At 38.3% G+C, this 27,500-nt stretch overlaps 1 protein-coding gene across 4 annotated transcripts in view; it reads left to right on the forward strand.

Annotated features, from left to right (window-relative positions):
- The first annotated feature begins 3,536 nt into the window (after window positions 1-3,536).
- Window positions 3,537-27,500, forward strand: part of LOC138021651 (lipoxygenase homology domain-containing protein 1-like) — a 64,622-nt gene continuing 40,658 nt past the window's right edge. Inside the window, exons 1-13 of one of the 4 annotated variants that reach the window (XM_068868588.1) lie at window positions 3,537-3,674; window positions 14,099-14,570; window positions 15,431-15,556; window positions 16,323-16,513; window positions 17,620-17,803; window positions 18,689-18,876; window positions 19,348-19,537; window positions 20,965-21,149; window positions 22,101-22,290; window positions 23,127-23,323; window positions 24,911-25,076; window positions 25,710-25,775; window positions 26,545-26,586. In XM_068868588.1, coding sequence (XP_068724689.1) covers window positions 14,117-14,570; window positions 15,431-15,556; window positions 16,323-16,513; window positions 17,620-17,803; window positions 18,689-18,876; window positions 19,348-19,537; window positions 20,965-21,149; window positions 22,101-22,290; window positions 23,127-23,323; window positions 24,911-25,076; window positions 25,710-25,775; window positions 26,545-26,586 — 2,179 coding nt within the window. In that variant the 5' untranslated portion in view covers window positions 3,537-3,674; window positions 14,099-14,116. Of the gene's footprint in view, window positions 3,675-6,564; window positions 6,703-11,636; window positions 11,771-13,981; window positions 14,571-15,430; window positions 15,557-16,322; window positions 16,514-17,619; window positions 17,804-18,688; window positions 18,877-19,347; window positions 19,538-20,964; window positions 21,150-22,100; window positions 22,291-23,126; window positions 23,324-24,910; window positions 25,077-25,709; window positions 25,776-26,544; window positions 26,587-27,500 lie in introns of those variants that run through there. The other 3 variants (XM_068868589.1, XM_068868585.1, XM_068868587.1) reach the window with 3 other exon arrangements.

The raw sequence follows: 27,500 nt of genomic DNA on the forward strand, positions 1-27,500 counted from the left end.
CAAGCGCTAAAACAGACTCACGAAATTGCTGAGGGGAAAATATTGCTATTATATATTAGGAACAAGGACATCGAACCGTTTCGGGGTGCAGGGATAGCGCAGTGGTGAGAGCACTCGCCTTCCACCGATGTGGCCCAGGATCGATTCCCGAATTCCATATCTGGGTTGAGTTTGTTGGTTCTCTACTCTGCTCCGACAGGTTTTTCTCCGGGTGCTCCGGTTTTCCCCTCTCCTCATAAACCAACATTTGCAGGCGTAGCTCAGTTGGCCAGTGCGCGGCTTTCGGAGCATGGGGTCCTCAGTTCGATCCTCGGTGACTTTAACGTCTGTTTCCACTATCCTCTGTTCCCTGTAGCTATAGCTTTAAATATCCGTGAAACGGAGCTCTGACAGAGGGAGGGGGGTAAAAAGGCGTATCGTCAACTCCCATTGATGCCAGTTTCGTAACTGAAGGAAGTACTGACGTTAAATAAATTGACTTTACTTTACAAGGAAGGATTACGTTTTTGCAAACGTTGGCCGTGAAGCACTTATATTTGAACAGACTTAACTGATTAGAGTGTAATGTGAAGTGCTAAGTATCTACCCCATATGAACCATGTGAGCGTTATCCCTACTCGTGGAAATGGGCCACACAAGGACAGAGAAAAACTCTGACCAGGGTGGGAATTGAACCCACGACCTCCGGGTTAGATCACCGCAGACTGGAGATGATCACATCGAATATTATGAAAACGACACCGAGAATAATAAGATAACAACCCGAAGGGATAATAACATAAGTAATGAATATAATGATATGGCCACCCAATAAAATAAAGAAAGTAACATAAGACAGTTCTGGCGTGTGTATGGATGACTAGGAATGTTTTGGTCAGCTGTAGTTGTCGATGGCACAACACGATTCAAATTAAGCGGTATGAAAATGGACGTGAGGAATAAAAATATTGAGTAAATCTTGGAAAGAGCGAAGCTTTCAACGCTTTAGGTATTTCCGTATTGTTTTCTTTATTTTTTGAGAGGGTCCAGAATTGGGTCCAGAAGGGGAGGGGAGTGGGGTCTGCGTTTTGTACCGTCCCGGATCGGAGAGGAGATTTTGAAATTCCGTTGAATCATTTTATGCTTCAGGTAGCAAAAGAAGGTGAAGTACAGTGTACGTGAATAATCTTCTCCAGAACGGTCAAAGTTACTACAGTACTGTAATAGATTACTAATAGAAAACTCGCACTGAAGCTCACGCTGTGCAGCTGAACATTCGGGAATTTTGACAGATCAGGGAGCAACTGAGTTTTATCCGGATGATCGAGATCGTCTCAGTTGTCTGGGTCGTCAGCGATCGTCTGGATAGTGATTCCATATAATCGTCCTGCATGATCGCCCCTGGAGCGATCAAGGTGATCAGGACGATCATATGGACACTGGGTTTAAAGTGGAAACACATCTCTTAAAAGTTTTAATTTTCTTACGCATAATTTCGAATACTTCTTCTATCTTGACCTTGCCTTCAAAAAAAAAAATCCTTTCTTCCAGAAAAATGAGGGGTAGTTGCAAACAGGAGGCTGGGGTCGGGGTGTCTTTTTTTCAATTTTTTTTTGTTTCAATTTTTATTGTTATTCACCTGTCCTGTAATGATTTGTCCTTCAGACCATCCATTACGGGAATAAAGGTCTATTCAAGCTAAACCTTTGGGAAGGTTAGCACTTTTACTTTTAACGTCTTCTTTGCTTCTCTCCCTACCCTCCTGATTCAATATTGTGCAAAACTGAACGGTTTTAGAGGGAAAATTGTTGTGTAACCTTCCAACATTGAATAGGTGGATGGGGTGCTATATAAGAGAAGAAGAAACTGTTCCTTTTGAGCCTTAAAATGCAGCTCTGAGGCCGGTTCATTTATATCCTTCCCAACTAATTTTGTCTATGAATGTAGGCTTGCAAAACCTCGACGGATTTGCAAATAGCTTTTTCGTTCTCGGAACAACTCCCAAGATTGTTGGCCAACAACTCCCAAGATTGTTGGCCAACAACTTTCAACATTGTTGGCCACCAACCTCCAACATTGTTGGCCAACAACTTCCATCATTGTTGGCCAACAACTCCCAATATTGCTGGCCAACAACTTCCACCATTGTTGGCCAACAACTCCCAATATTGTTGGCCAACAACTTGCAACATTGTTGGCCACTAACCTCTAACAGTGTTGAACAACAACTTCCATCATTGTTGGCCAATAACTCCCAATATTGCTGGCCAACAACCTCCACCATTGTTGGCCAACAACTCCCAATATTGTTGGCCAACAACTCCCAACATTGTTGGCCAACAACTCCCAACATTGCTGGCCAACAATTTCCAACATTGTTGGCCACCAACCTCCAACATTGTTGAGTGTCACATGTTGCGTCCCTTTGCAAACCCTGTTGCATGTGTTTGCATGTGAACTGGTCAAACGTTTGAGGCAACAACTTAACATTGTTTTTGCTCCCTGATCGCCAAAGAGTAGCGCAACAATGTTGGAACCGTTTGCACGGCTCTTCTAACATTGTTGTTCTAAAAAAAAACATTCGTTTAGTGTATGGGTACGTGTGTGTGTGTGCGTGTGTGACCTTATCTACCTATCGATGAAATTAAAGAAATTATTGCAATTTTATAAAAAAGGTAAAAAAAAAAAAAAAAAAAAAAAGAAAAGAAAAATTGCATTGTTGGCGCCACCCGCCCGCATTACATATGGTCTCTATGGAGACAGCAACGCATTAACGTGATGAAAACAAGATGGCAGCCAAATCTTGTAATTTTACAAAGTCTTATAGGTCGTATCCTTCCCATAATGCCCTTCACGTGCTTACATTGTTTGGGAGTTGTTGCGTTCGTTTGCCCACAACTGCCAACACCATCCGACATCTGCAGAACCAACAACTTCCTACAATGGTGGGGGTTATTGCGTCCGTTTGCACGGAGCTTTAATTAAGGTCCATATTAATTCGGGCAACAAAGGAGCCCATTTAAATCGGTCAGTGACACTAGATCGCTTACCGTGATTGGTGTTTAGACCGCAGAGCGATGCGACTGCTTCGAAGGTATTATGCGCGCATTTCTGCCCAATTCCCATTGCGTCAGGGAGTTAGTTATCGCCTCTTATTACGTACATTGAGCTGGCTGTTACCTGTGAGATTAAAAATGAAATCTCTACAGGATGTTGCCGCCCGCTGATTTTAACATCCCACTCGAAAATGTAAAGCTAGGTGTAACTGTCAGTGGATCGCTTTGAGAAGCAAGCTAACGCGCTCCAATAAGACAAAAGATTTTTTTCAAAAGTTACCACAAAAGCGAGTCGCACCGCTTCTGAAATAAGCTCGGCTAGTCATTCTTTTGTCGTTATTCTTGCAGAGTTCAGAGAGGGCGAGTTCAGGCTTCAAAAGACATTGTTTCTCCAACCGAAATTTTAATTAAAGCTTGAAATTCATTAATATTAATGTCTGTTAATGTAACAATGGTTGAAGTTGTTTATGTTCTATGATAATTTTCATTCAGATTATTTTATTCATACCCTCTCGGATTAAAAGGCGTTTTTAAACTGATAGAGTTTCCATTTTCGCCTTTTATGGTTCGTCCTGACAGCCCATGTATACGGCATCTTGACCGACTGGTTTCATACGCGATAGGAAGTCTTATCAACAGGTAAGAAGGAAGACATATCTTAAAATAAGAAACTTCGGTTCTTCGGTATGGCAACTCAGTGTTTAAGGGGCTTGTCTATTTTCACAATAATTTTCTCTGGTTTTTGTTGAAGGGCGTATTAGAGATAACTAAATGGGCGTTGACAGTACCAAAGAGAGCGCGTTCGTTTAATAATTTGCAACCAAATTCCCATATTTCTTATTCAAGTGGTATAAGTTTTTAGCTGACGCGCAGTCACGCAACACAGAGCTTTCCCTCAGTTTCAACTACATGCTCCTTATTATCGGCTGTAAAGTTAATTTTCTTCAGTTTTCTATGAATTAATATGACTGCAATTAAAAAATTGAATGAATGCTCGCTTGTTCGCTCTTTACGTTTTGAGCTTCGGGCTTCGCGACCAGTAGCAGCAGTTTTAAAATTCGTTGGATGTCATTGTGGCATTCTATCTCAAAGTTGCCAAGAAATGACACGCTAATTACCCCAAATTTATTATTTCATTACATCCAATGAAAACGTGTGCAATGTAGTAACTTGCCAGTGGCTGCAAATTGCTTTACCTTGCACCTCCATCATTAAAATATCTCTCCGCCAGTGTATTATAAACTCACCTTGAATTCCAACGTGGCAAAATTCTAAATCATCTACACTGAATAAAACTGCCTTTCGAAGTATAATAAGTGTAATGATTTTCCATCATTATTTTGATTAGTAGTCGCTAAATTGAGTCAGATGACTTACATGTACTCGGAGTTTTGATGCCCGCTCTATTTCACCGAAAAATGCTTCAAACCCGAATATCTTGGTTTCCGTTGAAGGAATGAAAGGAGCTAATCTAAAAAAGCTGCCGAAATTATGTACAATTTAGAAGAAAATTCAACAGACGGTGTACATTTAAAGGCAAGAGATTCATACTAGCAGATCCCTATCAGCATAAGCCAAGATGATTGCATCGTAAAAGCCTTCGACGTCTTTTTATGTTAAGAATCAATGGTTTTAAGAATTGTGTGAGAAATTACGGTACTGAACAAAGTATTACAATAGCTCAGTTACGAGTGGAGTTAGATGATATTCAAAGGGCATTGAATAGAAAAGATAGAGTCCTTGTTCCATTATTGAGCTTTTAAGACTTCATTTCCATAGCAACTTAAATCGTCGTAACACACGCGAATCTCCCGGGAAGAATCTTCATCGATGATGTTGCTTCATGCAGGACCATTTTGCTTTCAGTTGGCTATTAAAAATTTATGACATTACCATATCATGAAGATATATGTGACAAGCTTTCCGTAAAAAATTCCAGTTATCGATGACCCTAAAATATCGTTGATGGGTTATTTCAGGGTATCAAATGTAGATGGGAAAAGCGGGGGGGCGCTTTCCACTGGCGAACACAGACATAACCAGCGAGGTTTCCTTGAATCACTGTGATTTAGAGAAACCTTGTTGCTAGATTATTCCTTATCACAGTGACTCTGGTTTGATTAAATAGCTTATGATGTACAAGATAGTTTCTAACGGTTCGTTCATCCCATCTTTAAACACTGAAGATGTGACTGAAGAGCCTAAACTAGTAAAGAGGCTATTTGTACGAGAGTGTCTGACCTATCTTCCGATTTCGTAACTTCGGGTTAAAACCTTCTGCGCATTACCAGAATCCGATAGTATGAGGGTAAACTGAAAATACAAAACAAACACGATTTTCTTGGAAAACAATGTTTGTACTACACATTTGTCTGAGAAAAAAAAAAACAGTTGGTGTCTAATTTCCTCGACTCTTCTTAAGACGGACATTTTGTGCCGGTGTCATCTGGACAAGTTTCCTTCACCTCCCGAGTTCAATTGTGTCAGTTTACTATGTCGTCATCTAAACTCAGCCCTGCAGAAGCGTGGTGCCTCTGATATTAGGCTATGTGCCATCATTCTTTTTATTTTCTAAGCTGAGCTTAACCGGCTGCAGAAACTTGTTTTCCAATTAACAAAACGCTATCATGTCTAGTTGCAAAGTGTTGAGGAAAAACTGCCCTATATACTAAACGATTGAATGAAGTAAAACAATCTTGTTAAATATAAAATTCATGATAAAAACCAATCTATAGGAACTGAGGAATTCAAATAAGTAAGTCAGAACTAAAATAATGGACTTGAACTTCATGAAAAAAATATTGTGAAATTATACTGGATGTTTTGACGTCGTGGTCAATTTAAACACAAAACACTAATAATATAACTGTTCCATTAACTATTGAAAAGTTTAAGCACATACAGTGCAATTCATTGCCAGCTCAGACCAACATTTTATTTAGAAGAAATGTCCTAGACGACTTTATTGACTTTTTGTTAAAAGGTAGACTTTGCAGGTATCCGATGCAAATATTGTCGCTCAAACTCTGTTATGTCTAGAGCCTTCCCTCTAGAATTCATAAGAATCACGTTTTTATCGAGTAAGTCTAGAGCTTTGTGTAGTAAAGCCAGTAAAATTTGGAAGACATCAAATACTTGATTATCGATTGATTATCTACTCGAAAACACTTACAAAAGATAAATTCCAAATTGCTTCCGAACAATCCAGAAAAAAAATTGACCTTGCATGTTTCTTAGTTAATTGCCTGTTTGTTTAATTTAGGTTAAACCTCTGTCCTCGTTTGCTTTTCAGGCTTTTCAGCGTGCCAGCAAGCATAGTCAATATTTCGCAATTTAGATCACTGACAAGTAACAAACAAAAAATTAAGCCTCATTTAGTTAATATAAGCTTTATCAATCAAGTTTAAAAACATAGAATTGAAAATTTGCGTTGGAATGACGAGCAACCAGTTCTGTCACAGCAAGGGATCTGTTGTAAATCTTACAGCCTCATGAAAAATTTATGTGGAACAAGCGTCCAACAAGGTTTCTCGTAGGCTACTCCCACGAAAATTCTATGAGCAATTAAATTCCATGAAAAAGTGGGTTGCCATTGAAAAGCCGGGCTTTTCACTCAGGTGGAAGCTGTAAGACTTCAAGTTAATGAAGTCTTCAGAAGCCTTTCAAGGTATGTTTGTCAGTCCTGAATGAATTGTGTTGACCATGAAATGTTCGCAATTTACTGCAAAGTTCGATTCTATAACCAGCTTCATACAGGTAACTTAGCGCAAGAAGTTTTGTCTCATCGTTGCTGGGTCAAATCTGACATTCTTTCTGAATTGAGCGATCGTTTTCAATTGCTAGAAAGTAATCTAAATGGGTCAGCAAACACGACATACGTTGCAATGACATTCGTGCAGGTGCGAGACTACTCCGGCATTTGTGAGCCGTTAACAGATTTCTTCTAGTTATGCAGGGTCGGCCTCCTCTTCTGACGTTTTCGCAACGTTTTACCACTAGTCCATTGAAATCTGCGAAAATTTACTGTCAACCCTACTAGCAATCGAGACCTGTTCTGAGTTTCAGGAGACAGTATTTATGCTGAAGAGTGTAAACAAGCCACATTTTCTTGGTTTTGCTTCTGGTAGAAAAGATTGAAGCCTTGGACTGCCGCAATTACAAAAATCAAAAACAAATGAATCGATTGCATGTCATTTCTTTCAGTGACAGATAATATGCTTTCTGTCTCCCTTGAATTTAAAATTACAACCTTTTTAAAAGAAGCTTCTCGTTGTGTTGAATTTTTCACGCGAATGTGATGCCAACTCAAGTTGGCCCGTTCCTGGCCGTTCAGTTTTCTTTTTTAACACAACTGAACGTGAAACCGACGAGCGTGTGCAAAAGAAAGGAAAACTATTATTACTTTAGGAATTTTATTATTATCGATTTGACTGGGGTAGACAATAGAAAATGTTATGTTCTGCCCGTAATGATGAATTGACCCTTTAAACTGACTACTGAAGCGTTAGCTTTCCCACTGATGATACACGCAACTGACGGAGTGATAACTTATTCCTTCCAAGAGCCACTAATTTCAATACATTCCATGGGCTTGAGTCAAAACAGAAACAAAAACATCCTTATTGTTTTAAACCATAACCGAGCAGGAGAAAACGATGATTTAGCGTGGGAAAAGGCTAACAATTACGACTGATACAATTGGCTGACTGATGTCTAATAAGTCCTTTGTCAATATTGAAATCAAATTAAGAGGAGAAAGATGTCAAGCGAAGAAATAGGAAAACATGTTTGGATTAATACTTAACATTCGTCTTAGTTAGTGTTCGAGGTGAGAGTCTACTGAAGCTGTCGTTAGGACATTTAGAACGATCTGGAATTCCCACTTTTCGAATTTAGCCAATCATCTTCGCTGTGATGACATATGCAGGTATTTTTTTACGGGTGGCAAGCACCCACGGAGTTTCAAATTTAAAAGTGATAATTTCATTTAATCCTCCTTAATTTTTTAAATTCAATATTGTTTCTAGAACATTGCAAGTGACTATATAAAACAATGCGATAAAAGATTTCTTAATAGCGGCATAGTAAGGAAGTTCAAAACGTTACAGTAAATAACCAGACGACATTTCGACGTTCAACTGACGTCATTTTCATTGAAAGATTTCTTAATAGCGGCATAGTAAGGAAGTTCAAAACGTTACAGTAAATAACCAGACGACATTTCGACGTTCAACTGATGTCATTTTCATTGAAAGATTTCTTAATAGCGGCATAGTAAGGAAGTTCAAAACGTTACAGTAAATAACCAGACGACATTTCGACGTTCAACTGACGTCATTTTCATTGAAACTTCCTTTATTTGATATTGGTCGTTATAAAGAAATACTTTATTATCAAATATTTTAGAAAGCTGCGCTTTATTCCTATGCTTTTATATACATTTATCCGTCAAAACTTTCTCTCGTTTTCCTTCAAAACAACTTTGGCTCGCGGATTTCACGGTCTAAAACGCTGTAATCTACTTCAACTGGCTTGTGGTGGATATTTCCCGAGACGCGAAATTTTAGTATATTCTAAAACAGTGAGATAAATAGCACAAAAAGATGATTTTAAACGAGTCATTTAAAATCTCTGACAACTTTCAGTGCCTCTCGGCCATACGCTCAAATATAACATCGTACAAACTATGGCTCTACGGCCATTGTAGCTCAATTAAGAAATTATTATATGACCACAATAGCTCCGTGAGCGGGCAAGATGAACCAAATCCCACGCTGTGATTGGGTACCCGAGCGGGCAAGATGGAGCTATCCCGCAAGATCACAGATCATTTTTTGGTGTTTTGTCCCATATAATAAATCCTTTATTGACCAAGCTTGTTCGGTCAAGATGGCTGGATATTGGCCTCGTTCTTTTTTTGCGTGTTTATGGACCTAGACGAAATTAACACGCAAAAAAAAAACTTGGCCAATATCTACCCATCTTGACCAAACAAGCTTGGTCGATAACCCATATTTATTATATGGCTCAGTCTCACGAGGATTACCAAATTCACGAATTTAATTGGTTAAAATCGATATTGACCGCGGTCTAGATTTCTCATCTAGACCGGCATCTAGATCGGTAATGTTTTGCGGTGAAAAAGTTGCGAACTAAAATGCAAAAATATTGAGTATTTTCTTCTACCAATATTTATTTCTGGAAGTGTAAAAACGCATGATGAGAAAAAAAGCTAAGGAGGACGAGCAAACTTTGGCAGAATTAAGTTCAGCTCATCCCCACTCCTAGCCGTTCCCAAGCAAAGTGTCAAAATTGTTCTTGATGAATGGTATATGAAATGAATCATATATGAACTGCGGATATGAAATCAAGTGAAGCTATGATCTTCGCAGTTATGAACGCAATTTTTGCAATTGCGTAGAGAAGCCTGAAAAATTCAGGACTTCAACGAGGTTTGAACCCGTGACCTCGCGATTCCGGTGCGACGCTCTAACCAACTGAGCTATGAAGCTTCAGAGCTGAGGCGTCTCTACGCAATTGCCACAATTGCGTTCATAACTGCGAAGATCATAGCTTCACTTGAAAATTGTTCTTGTTTGCCATATAATAAACATCTTATTAACCGAGCTTAGTCAGTCTGTAAGGGAGAATATTGACCTCAGTCGTGCGTATACAGACCTCAATGCGTTCGGTCTGTACTCACGACCATACAATAATCTCCCATACAGACCTCCTGCTCGGTTAAAAAGAGCTAATTATTTTTTTCTGAAGCATCTCGGCGGGCCGGAATCCTAAATCCTTGAATCTGATTGGCTAATAACGAGCTCTTGGTCGGTCCAGTTTTTTTCCACCCGGACCGGTGGTCGGGAATTCGCGGGAAATCTTAAAGTATATATTTTTTTAATACGGCGCGACGAAACGTTGGATTTTACCTCTTAAAATGCAAGTTTTCGCTTACTAACCGTTGCAAAGAGAAAAAACATCAGCAATGGAATAAAAGGCCTGGTTATTCTTCAAAAAGGCGAATATTCACATGATTTTGCTGACAACACTTTGCTGTTTTTCGAGTTGTTGTTTTTCTTGAACTGTTGGCAAAAAAACCAGACTAACTGCAGAGAAGTCCTTAAGCTTTCAGCTCAATTTTTCGGTTAACATACTTTATTTTCTTTGCAGTTCTATTTTATAATCTCGTTCTATTTTGCTTCATTTAAGAAAATACGGATTCGTAGCTAAAATAGTCCAACAAACAAAGAGCAACGCTGTGGAGTACGCATGAACTGTCAAAAAGTTTTTCTTGTGTAGTTTCTAAGTTTTGCACTGATTTGAAAAGTATTTGACGGAAAACAAAGATAAATACTTGAAATAATAAGATATGAAGGCAGAGACCGAGATGTTTAAGTAACTTATTTTTTACTAATTTTTTCCTCCTGTTTCATTTTCAACAAGGCAAAACATTTAGTACGTAGAACATTATTCGCCTAGTTGTACGAATTTTTCAAACATCATTCTTTAGTTTGTGCTTCCTATGAAATGTAACTGTTTCTTTTTTGTATTTATTGAACCAAGAGATATTTGAAGTTCTGTTTTATAAATCTATCATTTTCTCTGAGCTTTGCGAACGGATCGCTTTTTTTCAGTTATAAGTTAATTTCAACTGTGTAAGTGCGACGCAGAGCGCGTAGTACGACCTTTAGCAAACCAGTTTGCCATGTTCATTTTCAGAAAAAAAAAAAAAAACAGACAAAATAAAGACGTTATTCACCGGCTTGGGTCGGTCCGTATAGGGAAAAACTGTGTCCTACTCCTTGGCCTTGAGTACGTCCCTCGGCTTGCGGCCTCGGGCCTAGACTTGCCACAAGATCCCAGGAGAAAATGTTTTGACGAGCGAAGCGTGATTTTACCCGCGCGCCATCTACATTTGACGAAGGACTCTTCGAAAGTCTACCTGGGGTCGTACTCAAGACCCCGGGTACAGTTTTTTTCCCTATATGGACCTCCCATTCGGTGAATAACATATAACATATATATATATATATATATATATATATGTACAAACAGCGATATTTAAAACGTTTTTAAAAAATGCATTTTATATTTAACTTGACGTTTCGTATGCTTGTCTTTTGAGAATGTATGAAAGACAAGCAAACGAAACGTCAACTTAATTTAAACTGCATTTTTTACAAATGTTTATCTCCGCTTTTTGTATTTTATTCTTAATTAACTCATTTATTTCTGCAATGTTTACAATTATTTTCGGGCGCAAATCTCACGCGAGTTGCTCGGAGGCTGCTCGGAGCCAATCAGAGCCCGCCTTCAACGCTACCACTGTTTTATACGTAAGCATGTTATTTTCTCTTTAGATAATAATCTTTTCCCCTCGCCCAGGAGACCGGACTACATTAAGGTTATATTGGCTACGATACCTTGTTGGAATCAAGCACTCTGCAACCGCTCCTTCTTTCAGCAGATGCAATATGGCGAATGACAGATAATTCAGTTTATAAACAAAACAGAGTTGCTCATATTGTTAGCACAAAACAGTCAAATACTGGTGGGGTTACGTAAACCAACCCACTCTTAACCGTGTAACTTGATATTTGATACGTGTCAAAATTGACAAGTGAGTTTGCGTGCGGGCAAAAAAATTTGGATTCGATTGAGCTGAAGTCCTGCAAAGCGGTGCAAATCACGAAGTTCTGTTGGCCTACTCGAGACGTTGGTGCATATCGAAGGTAATTTGTTCTTTAAGATAAATGCGTTGTGTTACTTTATTTGCGTGAATTTTCTTTTCTTCGGCTTCCATTTCACGCTGTCAGTTCCAGAACACAGCCAGGTATTGTAGCCGTGTGTTTTGATTCTCAGTAAACATGAGCGAAAACTCGGCAAGCGTAAACAATGCAAATGTAATTGCCGTTAAATTCATAGTCTAGAAATGGATTCCAATATAACATGGACAAAACAGACTCAGTGGTGTACTCAAAAACATCTCATTCGAGAAACAGAAATCGGCGACGGTCGTCAACGGTAAACAGCTGTTTTTCAGAACCCCTACACGACTTAGAACTTAGATAGCGCTAGGCAAAGTACTTGAATTGTCGCATTTTGTGAGATGGTTTTGAATGATAACAACTCAGATTAACTCGATTTCCAGCCTTTTAGGATCGCCATTTACATTGATGGAGATTAAGTCAGGATGCAACCCGTTTTGTGACTGCAATTTTTGAATCTGGCGTGGAATCGTTTTGATGTTGATAAATTTTGGCAAGTTGCAGGTTTTGTTTCAGTCTTATGATTTCACACACCTGCCATTTCTCTTGAAGATATAGTATGTGCTAATTTGTGAGATGTCTTATTGCTAAGTTTGATGCAATCTTTTTCAATATATTTTAATAAGCTTACTTAAAGAGTATTAGGAAGATTAAGCTTACTTTCAGAAATGTATTAATCCTTTCCGTTGTCAATTAGCTCCAACGTGCAAACTCGTATTTTTTTTTTTTAGCTTCCTATATGTGCTTAATGCGGCTTAAAAAATAGGTGGCAAGTTGGAATATTTAGTTCGAAAAAATGACAACCATCCATGGGAACGTTTTTTTGGATTGCATCAAATAGATATATGACTTGAATTTAAATTTGCCAAATTGTTTACAATAAGTCAAGTCGATACTGGATCAAAATAGTCATTGTGGCAATTTATGGAAATCTTGCACAGTGTTAATTTAATAAAGTTTTGAAATCACTTTTCTTTTCAACTTAATCAGTGTTTTAGTCGTGAAATACCGCGCACCGGTGGCTCACTTGGTTGAACACCGGGCTGTCACGCGAGAGGTCGTGAGTTCAACTCCGGCCGGACCAACAATCAGGGTCTTTAAATACACTGAGGAGAAAGTTCTGTCTTTGTAATTACATCTGAAATGGTTAGACTCTCTAGTCTTCTCGGATAAGGACGATAAGCCGGAGGTCCCGTCTGACAACCCTTCAATGTTCATAATCCTGTGGGACGTAAAAGAACCGGCACACTTGTCGCAAAGAGTAGGGCATGTAGTTCCCGGTGTTGTGGTCTGTCTTCTGTGGTATATCATGGTTGGGAGGGTAAAAAAGGGGCACTTAATTTGGAGCCTCGCTCTGTTGTGCGACCCCCACCACAGCCTGTTTCTCTGCTGTGGTGACAGTGTGATTTTAAAATAGTCACTTGCATACAAGCGATCTTAACTTGTCTTGCACCGTTTTTTCAAATATGATGTATCTGCATGATTGGCGTGTGTTTAAGATGACTGGTTCTTTTCATAAATAAATTATCTAGCGTTATTGCAATCTTAATGTAACAATTTTAACATTTTAACAATTTTTCGCCCAAGGCAAGGTGAATATCAGTGAATAAAAACCGAGACTAGGGTGATAATTATTGTTTTGGTATAATTACATAGGTGATTATTTGAACAATAATAAATTTATGCATTTTCTTTTAATTATTAACTTCTTCGTGTGTCGCTTGGACAAAACGGCTTGGGGCCATTTAGGAAAAAAAAGATTACGTGATTATTGCATCATAATCACTTCAAGTGCAACCAATCAGTGCAGAGATTTGCAATGCTATACATACTTAATTGACCACTACTCATAGGGGCTTTTCAGGGCCAATGATTTTCAAAAATCACCTACGTAACAATACTAATAATAATTACCCAACAATTTCGTCAGTGCATGGGACTTTGTCCTGACCCTCATTACATTATCACAACCTTGACCTGAAATTGTGTGCTCCTAAATGCACAGGGAGTCCAAATGCTAAAGGCATTTGCAATAAAAGTAAATACATGTAGCTCAAATGTCCAGGCTTTGCAGAAAGTACAACATTGAATTTTAATTAATGGGGAAGTTTTTGAGTAGATATAGAGGTTGTGTTAATCCATTAAAATCCCAGCTCCCCCCCTCCCCATTCTTCATGCAGCTTTGCCACTTGTTATTTGCCTCCCACACCAACAATCCCGCCAGCTACTTTAAGGCTACTGTACATGTATTGAAAAAAGTTGGTGTCAAGCACTGATTTTTTTTTTCTGTAGGCACTTGTAAGTTAACTGATGATGCAGTGGGAATCACCAAGAAATGAGTCATTCACACGGCGTGAAGTGCGACAAGTTCACACGATAAGTGGAGATGGATACACTACAAGAATAGAGCGGCAGTATTCTGAAAGCTCTAAAGGACCTGGTGAATATGTGAATGGAAATATGATGAATGGAACAGAGTCATTACAACAGAGAACAAATAGTAAACGAACAATTTATATGATGAATGGAGATTCCAATTCAGAGTCCAAAGCCGAAAGATTTCCATACAAAAAGCGCGATTCTGATACAGGCACCACTGGCTCGTTACAGCAAACTTTCAGTACTGGTAGCTTTGGAAGAAAATCTAGTAGTGGTTCAGTGAGCTCAACAGGCAGTGGAACAAAAATATCAAGCATAACTATGCCTATTAGATCCTCATCATTTTCAACTGGACGTAGAATATCAAGTGGCACTGAACTTCCAGGTAAAATCTAGCCATCATTGATTTTGTATAATTATATGATCAATGGAACTGGGGTTGTCATTATGTTTTGAAGAAACTGGCTACATAAGGTAAGTAGCCAGCCTTTTTTTGAATGAATTTTACCTGTGGTTAAAGACTGTGTCTTAGTCTTTGTTTTACTCTAAGACTAGCCTGCTATTTTAGCCAGGGTAGATGACTACTTTAACAACTAAGCCAGCTGTCAGGGACAGGAGGATCGATTTGGCTGAAGTTCTTATTTTATATTTGTGCGGGAATTTTCTGTGGTATTTTCCACAAATATATTTTGGAATTTTTGACTTTGTCTCCATCAGGGAGAGCTGTAATCCACAACCTATTTAAACTGCGCGGTTAGGATGGGTGGCTGCCATGTTACCACTGATCAGCGCCAGCCACCATCACCTTCTCTTGAAAAAGCAGGACCAAAAATAATATCATATTATTAGTATATAATGATACAGTCATGTCAATATCTGCAAAATGAAAAAGACATTAGAAAGTCAACTTTAAATAGACATCAAATACAAGCTACTTAATTAAAGCCTCTTTTACCAAAATGGATGCTGTATTTCAACATATTATTTTGGGTGAATTCAAATTTGCCTTTCTTGCTTTGTTGTTAAGCTCAAATCTGGAATGAATATGTTCCCTTGTATTACTCAAGAATGGTGGCCATGCACTTTAGAATTAAGGTTTAATCAATTAAGACAAGACAATACGTATTATATTGTGGTTGATCATGCTTAAAATCAGATGAATTTTGCATTCTACACTTTATATATAAGGGATACTCCTTTATTTAAAATTTCTGAGTTTGCCTTCAAGACATGTTTGATTTGCAGTCCTACCAGCCAGCTCTTCTAAAACAGAATCTTCCCCAACAAAACCTACAACCCTTCCGCGTACATCGTCATTGATTAAGAAGCGTACACCATCAGATCCTCGATCAGGCCTTCCTGATGTCAATGGTGAGCAGATGAACACCTTCACTTTATTATGGTTTTCCAAATTAGTTCAAGCACCAATAAGTAACTCACAATTGGAAAATGAGAACTAGAATTTTCAGACTGTCTTGCTTAAGCTTGTGTGATTTAGTTTGGAGGCGAAAGTTTTCCAAGTGTGTACTTTTGCTTTATTTTTAGCTACAATGGTAGCTTTAACAAAGTGGTTCGGCGTTGTCTGTACTCTTATCGACAACTATATTCATCATCACAGTGGTCAAAATGTTGTGGATTCATGAGGTGGAGCCGAGTGAGTCCACAACAAATTTTGACCACTGTGATGACGAATATCATTGTCGATAAGAGTGTAGACAACGCTGAACTACTTTCGATTTGTTTTTTACCACAACATTCAACGCCAAAGCAAGTTTTTATGTCAGAGGATGACCAAAATCATGTCACTAAGAAAGAGCAAGCGTTGTGTATAATTTTCTCGCAATGTGATTGGTTTATTTCCCAAAATGGGCTTTCCTGATTGGCTATTACATTGCGTGACAAATTGACATGAGCATGATGCTTACAGCGCTGTCTAGACTCTTATCGACAATGGCAAAGTAGCCAATCAGATTGAGAGATTACAAGAAATTGTGGTAAAAATCATTTCTTTCTTAGCTGGTGAGCAGTTTAATTAATCATCATAATTATACAGTAGGTCAACTGCATGCAGGTTATTGCATTTTTTTAAAATTTTCAGTTGATAATGTTGTTATTCTATCGATTTTTATCCTCTTAGTGAAGTACAATATTAAAATGAAAATTGGAGAAATCAAAGGAAATGGAGCAGATGGAAATGTGTACATACAACTTTTTGGATCCAAAGGAAGCACAGCCAAAATACAGTTAAGACAAGCTGGAGATGAGAAAAACCGCTTCGAAAAAGATCAGGAATACAAGTTTATGGTAACCACCCTTGATATTGGAAAGGTAAGTACTGTACCTGGGAATGACATTTGCTAGGTGGATAAACACTTGGTTTGAACTGAAATAAAGGGCTAATTAGCAATCTTTTGTTGGCGCCTTTTTGTCCAAAGCAATTAGGCAGGTAGAAAAGTGAAAATTGTAAATAGGTATTTTTCTCTTGTTTCAACTGAAATCCTGTAATAATAACAACTATTACTCCAGTCTCAAGCATATAGTTTTACATACTTGTAGTGCTAATTACTAATTGGGGCTTGAGTAAAAGTTAAGCTGAACAAAATGAAATGTTGGTGTTTTTTCCTTTTTGTGAGATGGGAAAAACAGTACTAGGAGTACATTTGTAAAACCTTATTTGGAGCAGAGTATGTGTAGCGATTACCAACAAAATCAACCCACGTGCGGTGTCATTTCCAGGAATTATCCCTGGGTTTCATTAGTGGAGGATGAGTGCTCTCACCACTGTACCCATTGTTGCATTGTTGCTGTATCAGCACCTTATTTTAGAGCGGTTTTCAATTGAGTGTCAAAAGTAATTAGCGAATTGCTTTGGTTTATGATTACTTCACTCAATGATTGGTTCAAAGTTCTCGCACCACTTTTTCAACCAATCAGAAGTGAAACCAAAACCAATCGTGGCTCGCGCGTGCACATTTTCCCGTGCTTTGTGTTGGCTACATGTAATTACTTCGAGTTTTGATTGGTTTACTGGATTGTCTCAGTCCTTTTTGATTGGCCAAAGTAATTACTTTGCTTTTGGTTTTACGAAACACTCAATTGTAACTTGCTCTGTAAGTCCTAATAAGTGGTTCCTTCTAAGGGTTCGGTCTTTGTCTGATTATTGTTTATACTTTCATTGTGGTTCGCCTTCAGTTGTAACTTGTGTGTGAGTGAAACAAATAAATCCTGCATTCCAGACTGGGGCTTAAGGCCCAATAATAATAATAATAATTCTTAGTTTGCAATCCTGGTTCAAGAAGACAGGAGCATGCAGTGCTAGGAATGATGTTTCTTCTTTTGCAAGACAAAACGACTTTCAATACCCTTTTTCACATCACAAATTTGACGCTAATGGTTAAACAACATTGTTAATTTTGATGGCATTGTTTTTAAAGGTAGAGAGGATCAAACTTAGCCACGATCATATGGAGTATGGCACAGGCTTGCATGTGAAAGAAGTTGAGGTCGATGTACCATCATATGGAAACCATTACACATTTCCTTGTAACTGCTGGCTGGCACAGGATAGGCTGATGGAAATGACAGCAAAAGACTTAAATTCTTCAACACCAACACCAAGTGAGTCAGCAAAAAACAGTAATATACCAGTATTAAGCAATAACAATCTTGTAACTGTCTTGTGAGCTAATGGCAAGTGTTTGAAAGTAATTTGAAGTATTATTGGTGACTTATAAAGCTTTATCTTAACATGATGTGATGATCAGATGAAAGGGCTGAGTTTGTTTGCACACTCTGAGACATTGAGCAGAATGCTAATTGCCTGATGCCAACTTGGGGTTACTTAGTATCACATATCTGCTTCCATTAGGTCTGAGCAATGGTTTTAAAGTGTTTAGTTATTGCAGCACAAATCTACGGTAAAGTTCAAACACTAGTAGTAAAATGCTAGACAGTATTCAGGCACATTTCACACTGCTTCAAGTAATCAGGTTAAATAGCGTTTTACTGTAATGCCATTGTGGAGGAGGCTCTTTTTTTTCTTACCAGGAACTTGTGCTGACATCCACTTTTCCTTGGGCGTCTGCAAATGACGTCTCTCCAATTTACCCTTTGATAGGTTTTTCTCTTATTTTCCAGTGCTACGTATACACAACAGACTCCTCCTTTCCGAGTGTACTCCTGCATGCTTAATTTCTGCAAAACAAGATCCTTAATTAATACACATAGCCTGTTTCCCTCTGGTGTTTTTTCTCAGTAGTGAAACATCAATCGGATCCAAAGATTGTAGGTTCAGTACCCACGCTGGTTAGAAATTTTTTCTTTTTGCCGTGTGTTAGGGTTAACACTTGGATGGATTTCATGGGTCTTGTAGCGCTAAGTAGTTCCTTAATTGATTGTAACTCTAGTCTTCTTGATCTAATCCATGGTGCATTTGCCTTAATGAAAAACAAGATTGCAAGACTGCAGTATCTTGTTAATGTCATGCTCCTTATTTTGATCTAGACAAAGGGTATACTGTTTCTGTGCATTTGGGCAAAGTTTTGGATCCATACATAAAGTTGTACCTACAGCTGTGTGGAGAAAATGAAGAAAGTACCAAGATTGTACTCCGCCCATCTGGTTCTGCTGCAGACACTTTTCAAGAAGGAAAGACTTACATGTTCTCAGTAGAGATGCCAAACATTGGAAAGGTATGGAATAATAGTGTCACGCAGTGATGAATAAGTTCAAGCCAATATCCATGCAGTTAGTTGTCATCTTGTAAAATTGAATGTGGAAGATGCCCACAGAAAAGTGCAAACAGTGTTTCTTTTTTTTTGCCCCATGCTATGTGTTGCTTGTCCCTTCTCCACCGTGTGATGAGATACACTGTTTGAATGTAGGTAACTGTTGGGAGGCAATTGAAGAGGGCTAGCTATTACAAGGGCTGGGGGAATTTCCCCTCCTACACACTGTCTCATACACACCTACATAGGAAGTCACCGTTTTCCTCAACAGTGTTTCTAATTTCTTCACACAGTTGAAAAGTGGGAGTTTATAAGTACCGGCTAAAAGTTGATAACATACCCCCAGATCTAGTTTTTAAAACTATTTAATTACTTTGTCAAACTATCCTAAGACAAAGCAACATGCGATCAAATTAAAGCTTTTCTCTTCTGTAGGTGGAGAGAATTCGTGTTGGGCACGACAGCCATGGAAGTGGGAGGGGGATTTTTCTGGATGATATTGAAGTCACCCCTGATGAAGAAGACCCCCTGTTTTTTCCATGTTCTTGTTGGTTGGCAGAGGACATTGGTGATGGAAAAATGGAAAGAGAAATATACCCAGGAACAAGAACTCCCCACACATCAGGCAAGAGCAATAATCATTGTTCTTGATTCGGCAGTATCGCTGGCCAATGATGTGATACAGTACATTAGTGAAGTATGAAATATAAAACCAAGTAGCAAATTGCTCGTCATGGATGCTCATTTTCATTCACAAATGGGTTACATTATCAGTACACAGATTTGGCAGAAAATTTTAAAAGAAGACAAAATGGTAACTTGGAACCAAAGATGTTTTTTTTTTTTACAAAAACTGTAGTCCCGGGGTAGCCGAACTACCAGGAAATTTGACACAAACAGTAAGGGTATGCTCATCTGCTCTCCTAGGGCTCCAGTTTGCAGATTTTGGTCTCATTTATGCTGTTCAGGGTGCAAATACTGTAACATTTATACTGCCAAAGTTCCTTTTAGGGTCACACAAGTGAGGAAGTGGAGGTTTAATTTGAGAGAAAATTTGAAAACATCCTCTTGATCATCGTTGACTTTTACATGTATGAGTGTAAATGGCTTGCACCTCAAATTTTCAATGCACAGTCCTGTCATTTACGATCCCCCCTATAGTTTAACATCTCACAAGATGAAGGTTAAGGGAAGTTGCAGTCTTTACTGCATGTATAGATTTAACACTGTTTTTAATTGTTAGATTGAGAAATGGAATATTTCTCAGCCTGTTTTTTCACTGTAACAGCTTAACATAAGTCTTAAGCCCCGTTCAAACGGTCATGATAGTTGATGATAGTTGATGATAGTTTCAACTATCATTCACTATCATTGACTATCATGTTTGCGATCAAACGGTCCATGATAGTTCATGATAGTTGACGAAATCGCGCAATGTGCTGGCGTAGCTAACTGGTACCTAGTCTCCTACCGCGCGCGATTGTAAACAAACAATGTAAACAATGTAAACACTGTAAACATCCCGATTGTGGTAGTCATCGCAAAAAATGTTCCACAAACATGGCCGTGCCTCGTACTCATCTATTAGGTTGCATATCAAACTACTACTCCACTTCTCGTTGTCTGGTTTTTTAGCTTTTTTAGCTTTTCTCACTTTCTCGCTTTCTTCGTCACTGTCGTCCGAATATTCGTCCAAATTATTGTTTTGTTGTTCCTCACAGGACGATGGCAAACTTGCATTGAGCCCGCCTTGGTTACCCCCGCTGACCGAAAAACTATCATGCACTATCATCCGCTCGGTCAAATGGAAAAAACTATCATGAACTATCATGTCGAATTTGAACATGTCCAAACTGCATGATAGTTGATGATAGTTGATGATAGTGAATGATTGTTCGTGTTCAAACGTGCGTGATAGTTGAAACTATCATCAACTATCATCAACTATCATCAACTATCATGACCGTTTGAACGGGCCTTTAGTAAAATGTTGAGTGTGGAGGGAAAAAATGAGAGGATTTCATCTGACATTTTTAAATTCAAACCGTTTAGATTCAGATGCAACTCACACAGTATCTGTGCATCTTGGTGAGGTGCTAAACCCAGAAGCCACACTGTACATTTATCTGATTGGTCAAAAAGGAGAAACAAGCAAAGTGTTCTTGAGGCCGGAGGAACCACTGGAAAGAGAGAAAACATACAAGTTTACATTGGCTTTAACTGTTGACATAGGAAAGGTATGACAACTGTAAAGCAATTTTGTTAAGAGTTTTCTTTGTGATTTTGTTGTGGTCTGCAAGTTGAGATATTTCTTTGATTTTGTAATAATCATTTTGTTGAGTTGTTTATATACGTGTAGTAAAATTGTTAACCACTGATAATTTCTTTAAATGGAAGTTGTTGCTAAAGTTATCCATGGATGCCCATGGTGGATTTAACCAGACCCCATAAAAATTATAGAATACTGGGCAAAATAATAAAAATTTTATCACTGACCAACATGAACAGCTCCCCAAAACAACTGGCAACCATTGGCCCAACATTGGCCAACAGTCTGTCAACTATCCACAACATAATGACCAATGGTCTTGGGGGGCTGTTACTCATTTTTCAGTAAATCCTGCCCCTGCATTTTATTATTTTGTGGCTGGCAAACCTTCAGGGCCTAGCCATCAAACTTCTTTTGAAGGTACCTAAAAAATGGTTGGTGGGTTATGAAAGGTTCTCAAAAAACTCATCAAGAAACTAAACACAAAAGAACAAATCCTGGCTTTATCTAATTCTGCAGGCACAATCCACTTGAGCCTGCACTTGTGTATTGAACCACTGACCAGAAGACCATTGGCCTCATAGATCACTAAGTGTGAAGGCTGGGACATTCTTGAGGGGCTATTAGTTCTATTCGTTCTTTTAGTTCTTGAGGGGCTATTTAAAGTTCATTGACAATGGTTAAAATTGGTAAACAAGTCCTTGTCAAACAACAAACAAATTCATTTGAAAAGACAATGCCAGGAAATGCTGTGAATTTTGCCTACTTAAAAAAATTCGACAGGGCAATATGTTTTCAAACTTTTAATGAATTTTGAGCAACAAAAAGTCAACCCAAAAAAGTTACTCACAGTGGTCACACACACTCTTTTTCATTGTTATTTAACCAAATTTAAACCAATTCAAAACCCTCACTGCAGATTGAGAAGATCCGTCTTGGCCAAGACAGTCGTGGTTATGGGAAGGGACTATTTGTTGACAGTGTTAGAGTATCACCAGTGGACAGTGATCCCATCTCTTTTCCGTGTGCCTGCTGGCTGGCAGAGGATGTGTGGGACAGTAAAACAGAAAGAGAATTACTGCCAGGAAAAGCTGTCAGGAGACCAGAAAGTATGACATCTGTTTAGAATGTATGCAGAGTTAACACAACACCTATCACCCTTTGTCTGACGATCTTGATCTGTTTTGCACAATCTTGTTTTCAAGAATTTCTGCATTGCAAAGCACATTGTGCATCCAATAGTGGGCAGAATGGCTGGATGTCAGGATTTTTAAAGCACCACTCTCACTGTTCTGCTCTTCTGAAAAAATGTTCGAAGACTGGAAGAGATCTCTAGATAAAAGGGAAACGGTTGTTGCAGTTGTGATAGATCTTAATTCGCAAGGCATTTGACTCAATCAATCACAGTCTATTGCTGGCTAAACTTGGTGCACATGGTCTTTCCTCATCGGCCTTGCAACTGATAGCCTCTTTCCTGACTGGCGGCAAACAGAGACTTAAAGTTCATGGGATATGTTCTAGTTACAGGGACGTTAACGTTGGTGTACCTCAGGGTTCCCTTCCAGGGCCTCTTCTGTCTAACATTTTTATTAATGATTTGAACTTTTTCATTCCTTGCTGCAGTTTGTTGTGAACTCTGAGCTTAGCTTATGGTCATCCTGGTTTGACCAGAATCATCTCCTTCTGGTCATGTTCTTATAAATACGACATTTTTCTAAATGTAGTTAAATACAATTTAACCTAGTGCTGTTTTTTAGCGTTGTGTTGTTTCTCCAAGCCTTTTCGACCCTATTACACCCCTATCTGCAGTGCATGAGAAATTGCACAGGAAAATGACTTTAAAAAGGTGGAGGGATTCCCCTCAAGTAAAGGGGAAATTATATGAACCAGTTCAGTTATTTTTAATCCTCTTTAGCTACATTTTTAAAATCTTCTATTTTCACAGATGTTGCTTACAGCTTGACATTCAAGACTGGTGATATGCCATATGCTGGCACAGATGCTAATGTAACACTGCAGTTGTTTGGTGATAAAGGACAAACTGAAAAGATCATGCTACGTCAAGAATTGGGAAAAACCTTGAAGAGATTTGATAGGGGACGTACTGACAGATTTACTGTGCAGACCATGGATGTTGGAAAAGTATGATCAAGAAAGGGTTGGATCTTGAAAGTTTAAGTCATTTAGCATTTCTCATAATGTATACCGTGATTCAGGCTCGCCAAAAACAAAAGACTAAACAATAATATTAAGTCAATTTTTCAATAATTTATTTTGTTTGTTTGTTTGTTGTTTAAATGATTTGTTTGTTAATTTTATTATTTTTTTAAAATTGGGATATATATTTTCCATTTTTTGAAACAATGAATATTACAATAGAAGCTGCTTACAGCACCAAATAATAGCAGGTTATGAGAGCTGCTACATTACTGAAAATTTTTGCTGCAGCATATCGCTGTTATGGTCACTTGACCAATACCTTTCTTACCTACCGATTGGGTTTTTGGACATAGTAGATTGCTGGAAAGAAAGAAGAATTTGAGGCCTTTCCCAATCAAATTTTAACCCTTTGAAACCATTACCTCAAAAGAAGGGGAGCAATGGCCCCTTAACCTGACCCATCCAACACAACATTTTCAGGAAGAAGTGAAATACAATGTAGTACAGCCCAGTCTTGGCAAGATATGAGATAGTAATACACTGTAGTGTCCTGGTTTGACCAATTTAGAACAGAGCAAATATGGATGGAATGGGAGTTTCTCAATAAAAGATTAAATAATTATAATTATTGTTTTCAACACAATGCAAAGCCGGAGAATTTTGCTTGTCATGGCTTGTCACTTGTCATTTTGTTTATCCAGTAAAATAATGAATATTTGAATGGTTTTGTCAGTGTAACGTTTTTGGCATTCATACTGACCTTATGCAATTAATACGATTCTCAGTCAATGCAGGAAGTATCCAAAATACCAGAAAATTGCATGATACTGATCGGAAATAAATGTAATACATGCAGACATTTGCTCTTTGCCCGCATTTTTCCTTGCCCCTTCAGGGCTTGGAAAATACTATGCAACTCGCAAATGGGTATTAGTATGTGTAATCAAATGGCAACGAGTGAAATTAGGAAATAATTTCATGCACGTTTTGTGAAAATTCTGATGATTTCCCGAGCCTTTAGGCGAGGGAAATTATCAGAATTGTGACAAAACGCAAGTGAAATTATTTCCTAATTTCACGAGAAAACCATTTGATTACCTTTTAATGTCGTGGGTGACAAATTACGCTCACAACCGTAATTGTAAAATCGCTTGAGTACTTTATCCAACTGCTCAGGAAGAATCATCTCCAGGTTTTTCTCAAGGCTAGTTTCGTCACACCACTTCTCAAAAACTCTCACCCAGTTAATTGTGCTCTTTCACATATTTAAATTTTCTGCCGCTTCTTTTAATTTCGTAACTTCTTCAATGGTCACTGTCTTAAATCTAGACGCCATCTTGGCTCTGATCGAGATACAAGAGATGTTACCATGGCAATTTTGTAATTTCACATGTGAAATTATAAATTAATTAACGCTGAAATTTTGGGCCTAAATTAAGGAGTAATTTGTCACCCATGATATTATATGTTAAACCATTTAATAAGGTGTATTTATCTCTTAGGCTTTATAATAATAATGATGATTATTTATTATTCAGCAGCCTTTTCATGTTTACTGTTCTTATCCAGGTTGAGAGAATCCGACTGAGTCATGACAACTCTGGTCCAAATCCAGAGTGGTATTTGGAGTTCTTGAGAATAGAAATCCCTGATCGCAATGAGAAGTATTTCTTTCCTTGTAATCGCTGGCTAACAGGAGATGAAGACAGACGAGTTGAAGTGGACGTTTATCCTGGTAATTGACAATAAACAATGTTCTTTCCTACCATAGCTACTCCGGTGATGCTCTATGAAACCGTTGTGATTCTCAGGATTTCGGTAAAAATCTTGGGGTCTTCTGGAAAGCATTGTGTTTTTGGTCACTTGGGATTAGTCCCTGTTTGGAGTTGTTTTGTTTTGTCTTTTGTTTCTTTTGTTTTACGTAATTTCTGCTCCAGTACCTGCAGAAGCGGCCAAAACTTGAGAAGGCTAAATGCCTGAACCAGCAAATCGTTAAGTGATAATTTTCAGGTTCAATGTACTGGCGTACTGGTAATGATGCAAATCTTGACCTCCCTGATTTATAATAGGGCCCTGACCTAGGGCACCCCTAAATTTAAAATTTCATTTTCGTTTTTACTTGACACTTGATTGCTCTTTTTAAAATTGAACTTATGGTGAATCAACAAGACTTTTGTTCTTTTTAATAGCAAGATAAATTAGATACAGTATCTTAAAGAAGCAGTAGCACCACTAGACAACTGACACATAACCAAACTGCCACAATTGTTATTTCTGATACCATACATGCAAGTCTAATGGTCTGGTGACATTTTGCTACAGGACCTTTGTACAAACTTTAAGTAAATGTTATCATTGTTTTTCTTAGTGGATGAAAATGTTGTGCAGGAGGAACAAATAACAATAACCGAAGAACATTCTGTTGAATCACCTGGTAAGACTCAAATAAAACCGTCCTTCAGATGTTAAAATTCAAGTTCATTCAACTGATACCGTGCGAGCAGTTGGTATCTCCTACGAGAAACCAACTGCTTGCGGGGTATTCAATATTATTGAAAGGTCGCTTGCATAGCCAATCTGCAAGTGACCGACTAGATAAATAACCTTTGGACACCTCAAACTCCCTAGGACACCCCAGTTCAACTGTCTAATGCCGGACAATTTTACTGGAGTGGAGTAAAATAGTTTAGTGTTAGAATGAGTAAAATCTGTCAAGTCTCAATCCTAAGAGTCAGTGGGTTAACTGATAAGTCGTATTCAAATTTCAAAAAATAAAATGTTGAATATCTTCCGTAAAAAGGTGCCGCAGGTTGTATGCAGGTGACCGTATTAAGAGCAAAATCTTCTCTCTCATTTTTAAGGTTAACTTGAAACAGTTCTTTGCAGAAGTTATATGGTGTTTCCGGCTCCAAATTTGGCTACAATTTGAAAAAATAACAAGTTTCTGGAATGTACATGTGTAAAATGGGTGTTGGTTATGCAGCAGCTGACTCACATGAACACCATGTACCATAGGACATGGCCATTTTTGGTTGATTGGTTTTATTTGCAATTTTGGCATTTTACTGGGAAAAAATCATTTTGGTTGGTTGAGTTCACCATCTTTTTCAATCAGCTGTGAATATTGTTACAATGTAGCTCTGGTTGTTGAATTGTTTGACTGTGGTAAGTAATAACTTTGTTTCATTTTTTCTTGAATTAAGCTCCTGAACCCGAACCCGAACCAGAGATGGCAGAATATAAAGGTACAAAAGTTTGTATTACTATCTGTATGTATTTTTCAGTTTAGTTTTATTGTTAAAGAATTTGTCTTCAGTGTGAGATCTTCAACGCTTGAACATGATCTAGAGATTAAAAGGCAAGCATGTTACTGCTGAATCCCAATAGTAATTATTGTCAAAGCATATGCCATAAATCAATTGTAAAATATGCATTATTGGCACTTCACGTTACCCAACGAGCGATACCGAACGGTTAGTGCGAAGTCTTGCACGCACGAGCAAGTACGATGAAAACAGCAAGTGGCCTTGATTCAGAGCGCTGATCAACGGGATTTGTTTCAACATAGTATTTTACTCTGTCTAACGCCAGACGATTTTTTGCCAGACTTAGTATTTTAATCTGTCTAACGCCAGACGATTTTACTCGTCAATGGGGAATCCCCAGGAGTCAATCGGTTAAAAGCAAAGGAAAATAAAAGCGACAAAGGCACATTTGAGTAAACAAAAGGCTCACATAGTGAGTAAGTTGCCATAAATGTGCTTTTTGTTGTAAAGTAGGCAGGTAAATTCCCTCCAGATAAAATAGAAGCAACAAAATAAACCAAAACTTTCCTTTCATGCGTAGCAAAAATTCTTTACCTTTCACAAAATTGTTGCGCAGCCCGTACGTCCGTCCGTACAATGTGAACTTTCGCAGAGCGACATCAAAATGGCGGACTGATCCGCTAAGAACGAGACACGCGACTTACCCTTCTCTCGCCGTCGACGATTTCGGATATCGACCACACATTTTCTTTAGGGGAGAAGGTCAGCGACATTTCCCAGTTTGTTTTCTTAAGGCTAGGAGACTCACCTACCCCAAGATGAAATATTTCGAGATACTTACCCACCACTACGCATGGCCTAACAAAGAATTCGAAAAATCTTCAACTCCGACC

Source organism: Montipora capricornis, chromosome 10 (assembly GCF_036669925.1).
Source record: "Montipora capricornis isolate CH-2021 chromosome 10, ASM3666992v2, whole genome shotgun sequence".
In the NCBI taxonomy this organism is placed as follows: Eukaryota; Metazoa; Cnidaria; class Anthozoa; order Scleractinia; family Acroporidae; genus Montipora; species Montipora capricornis.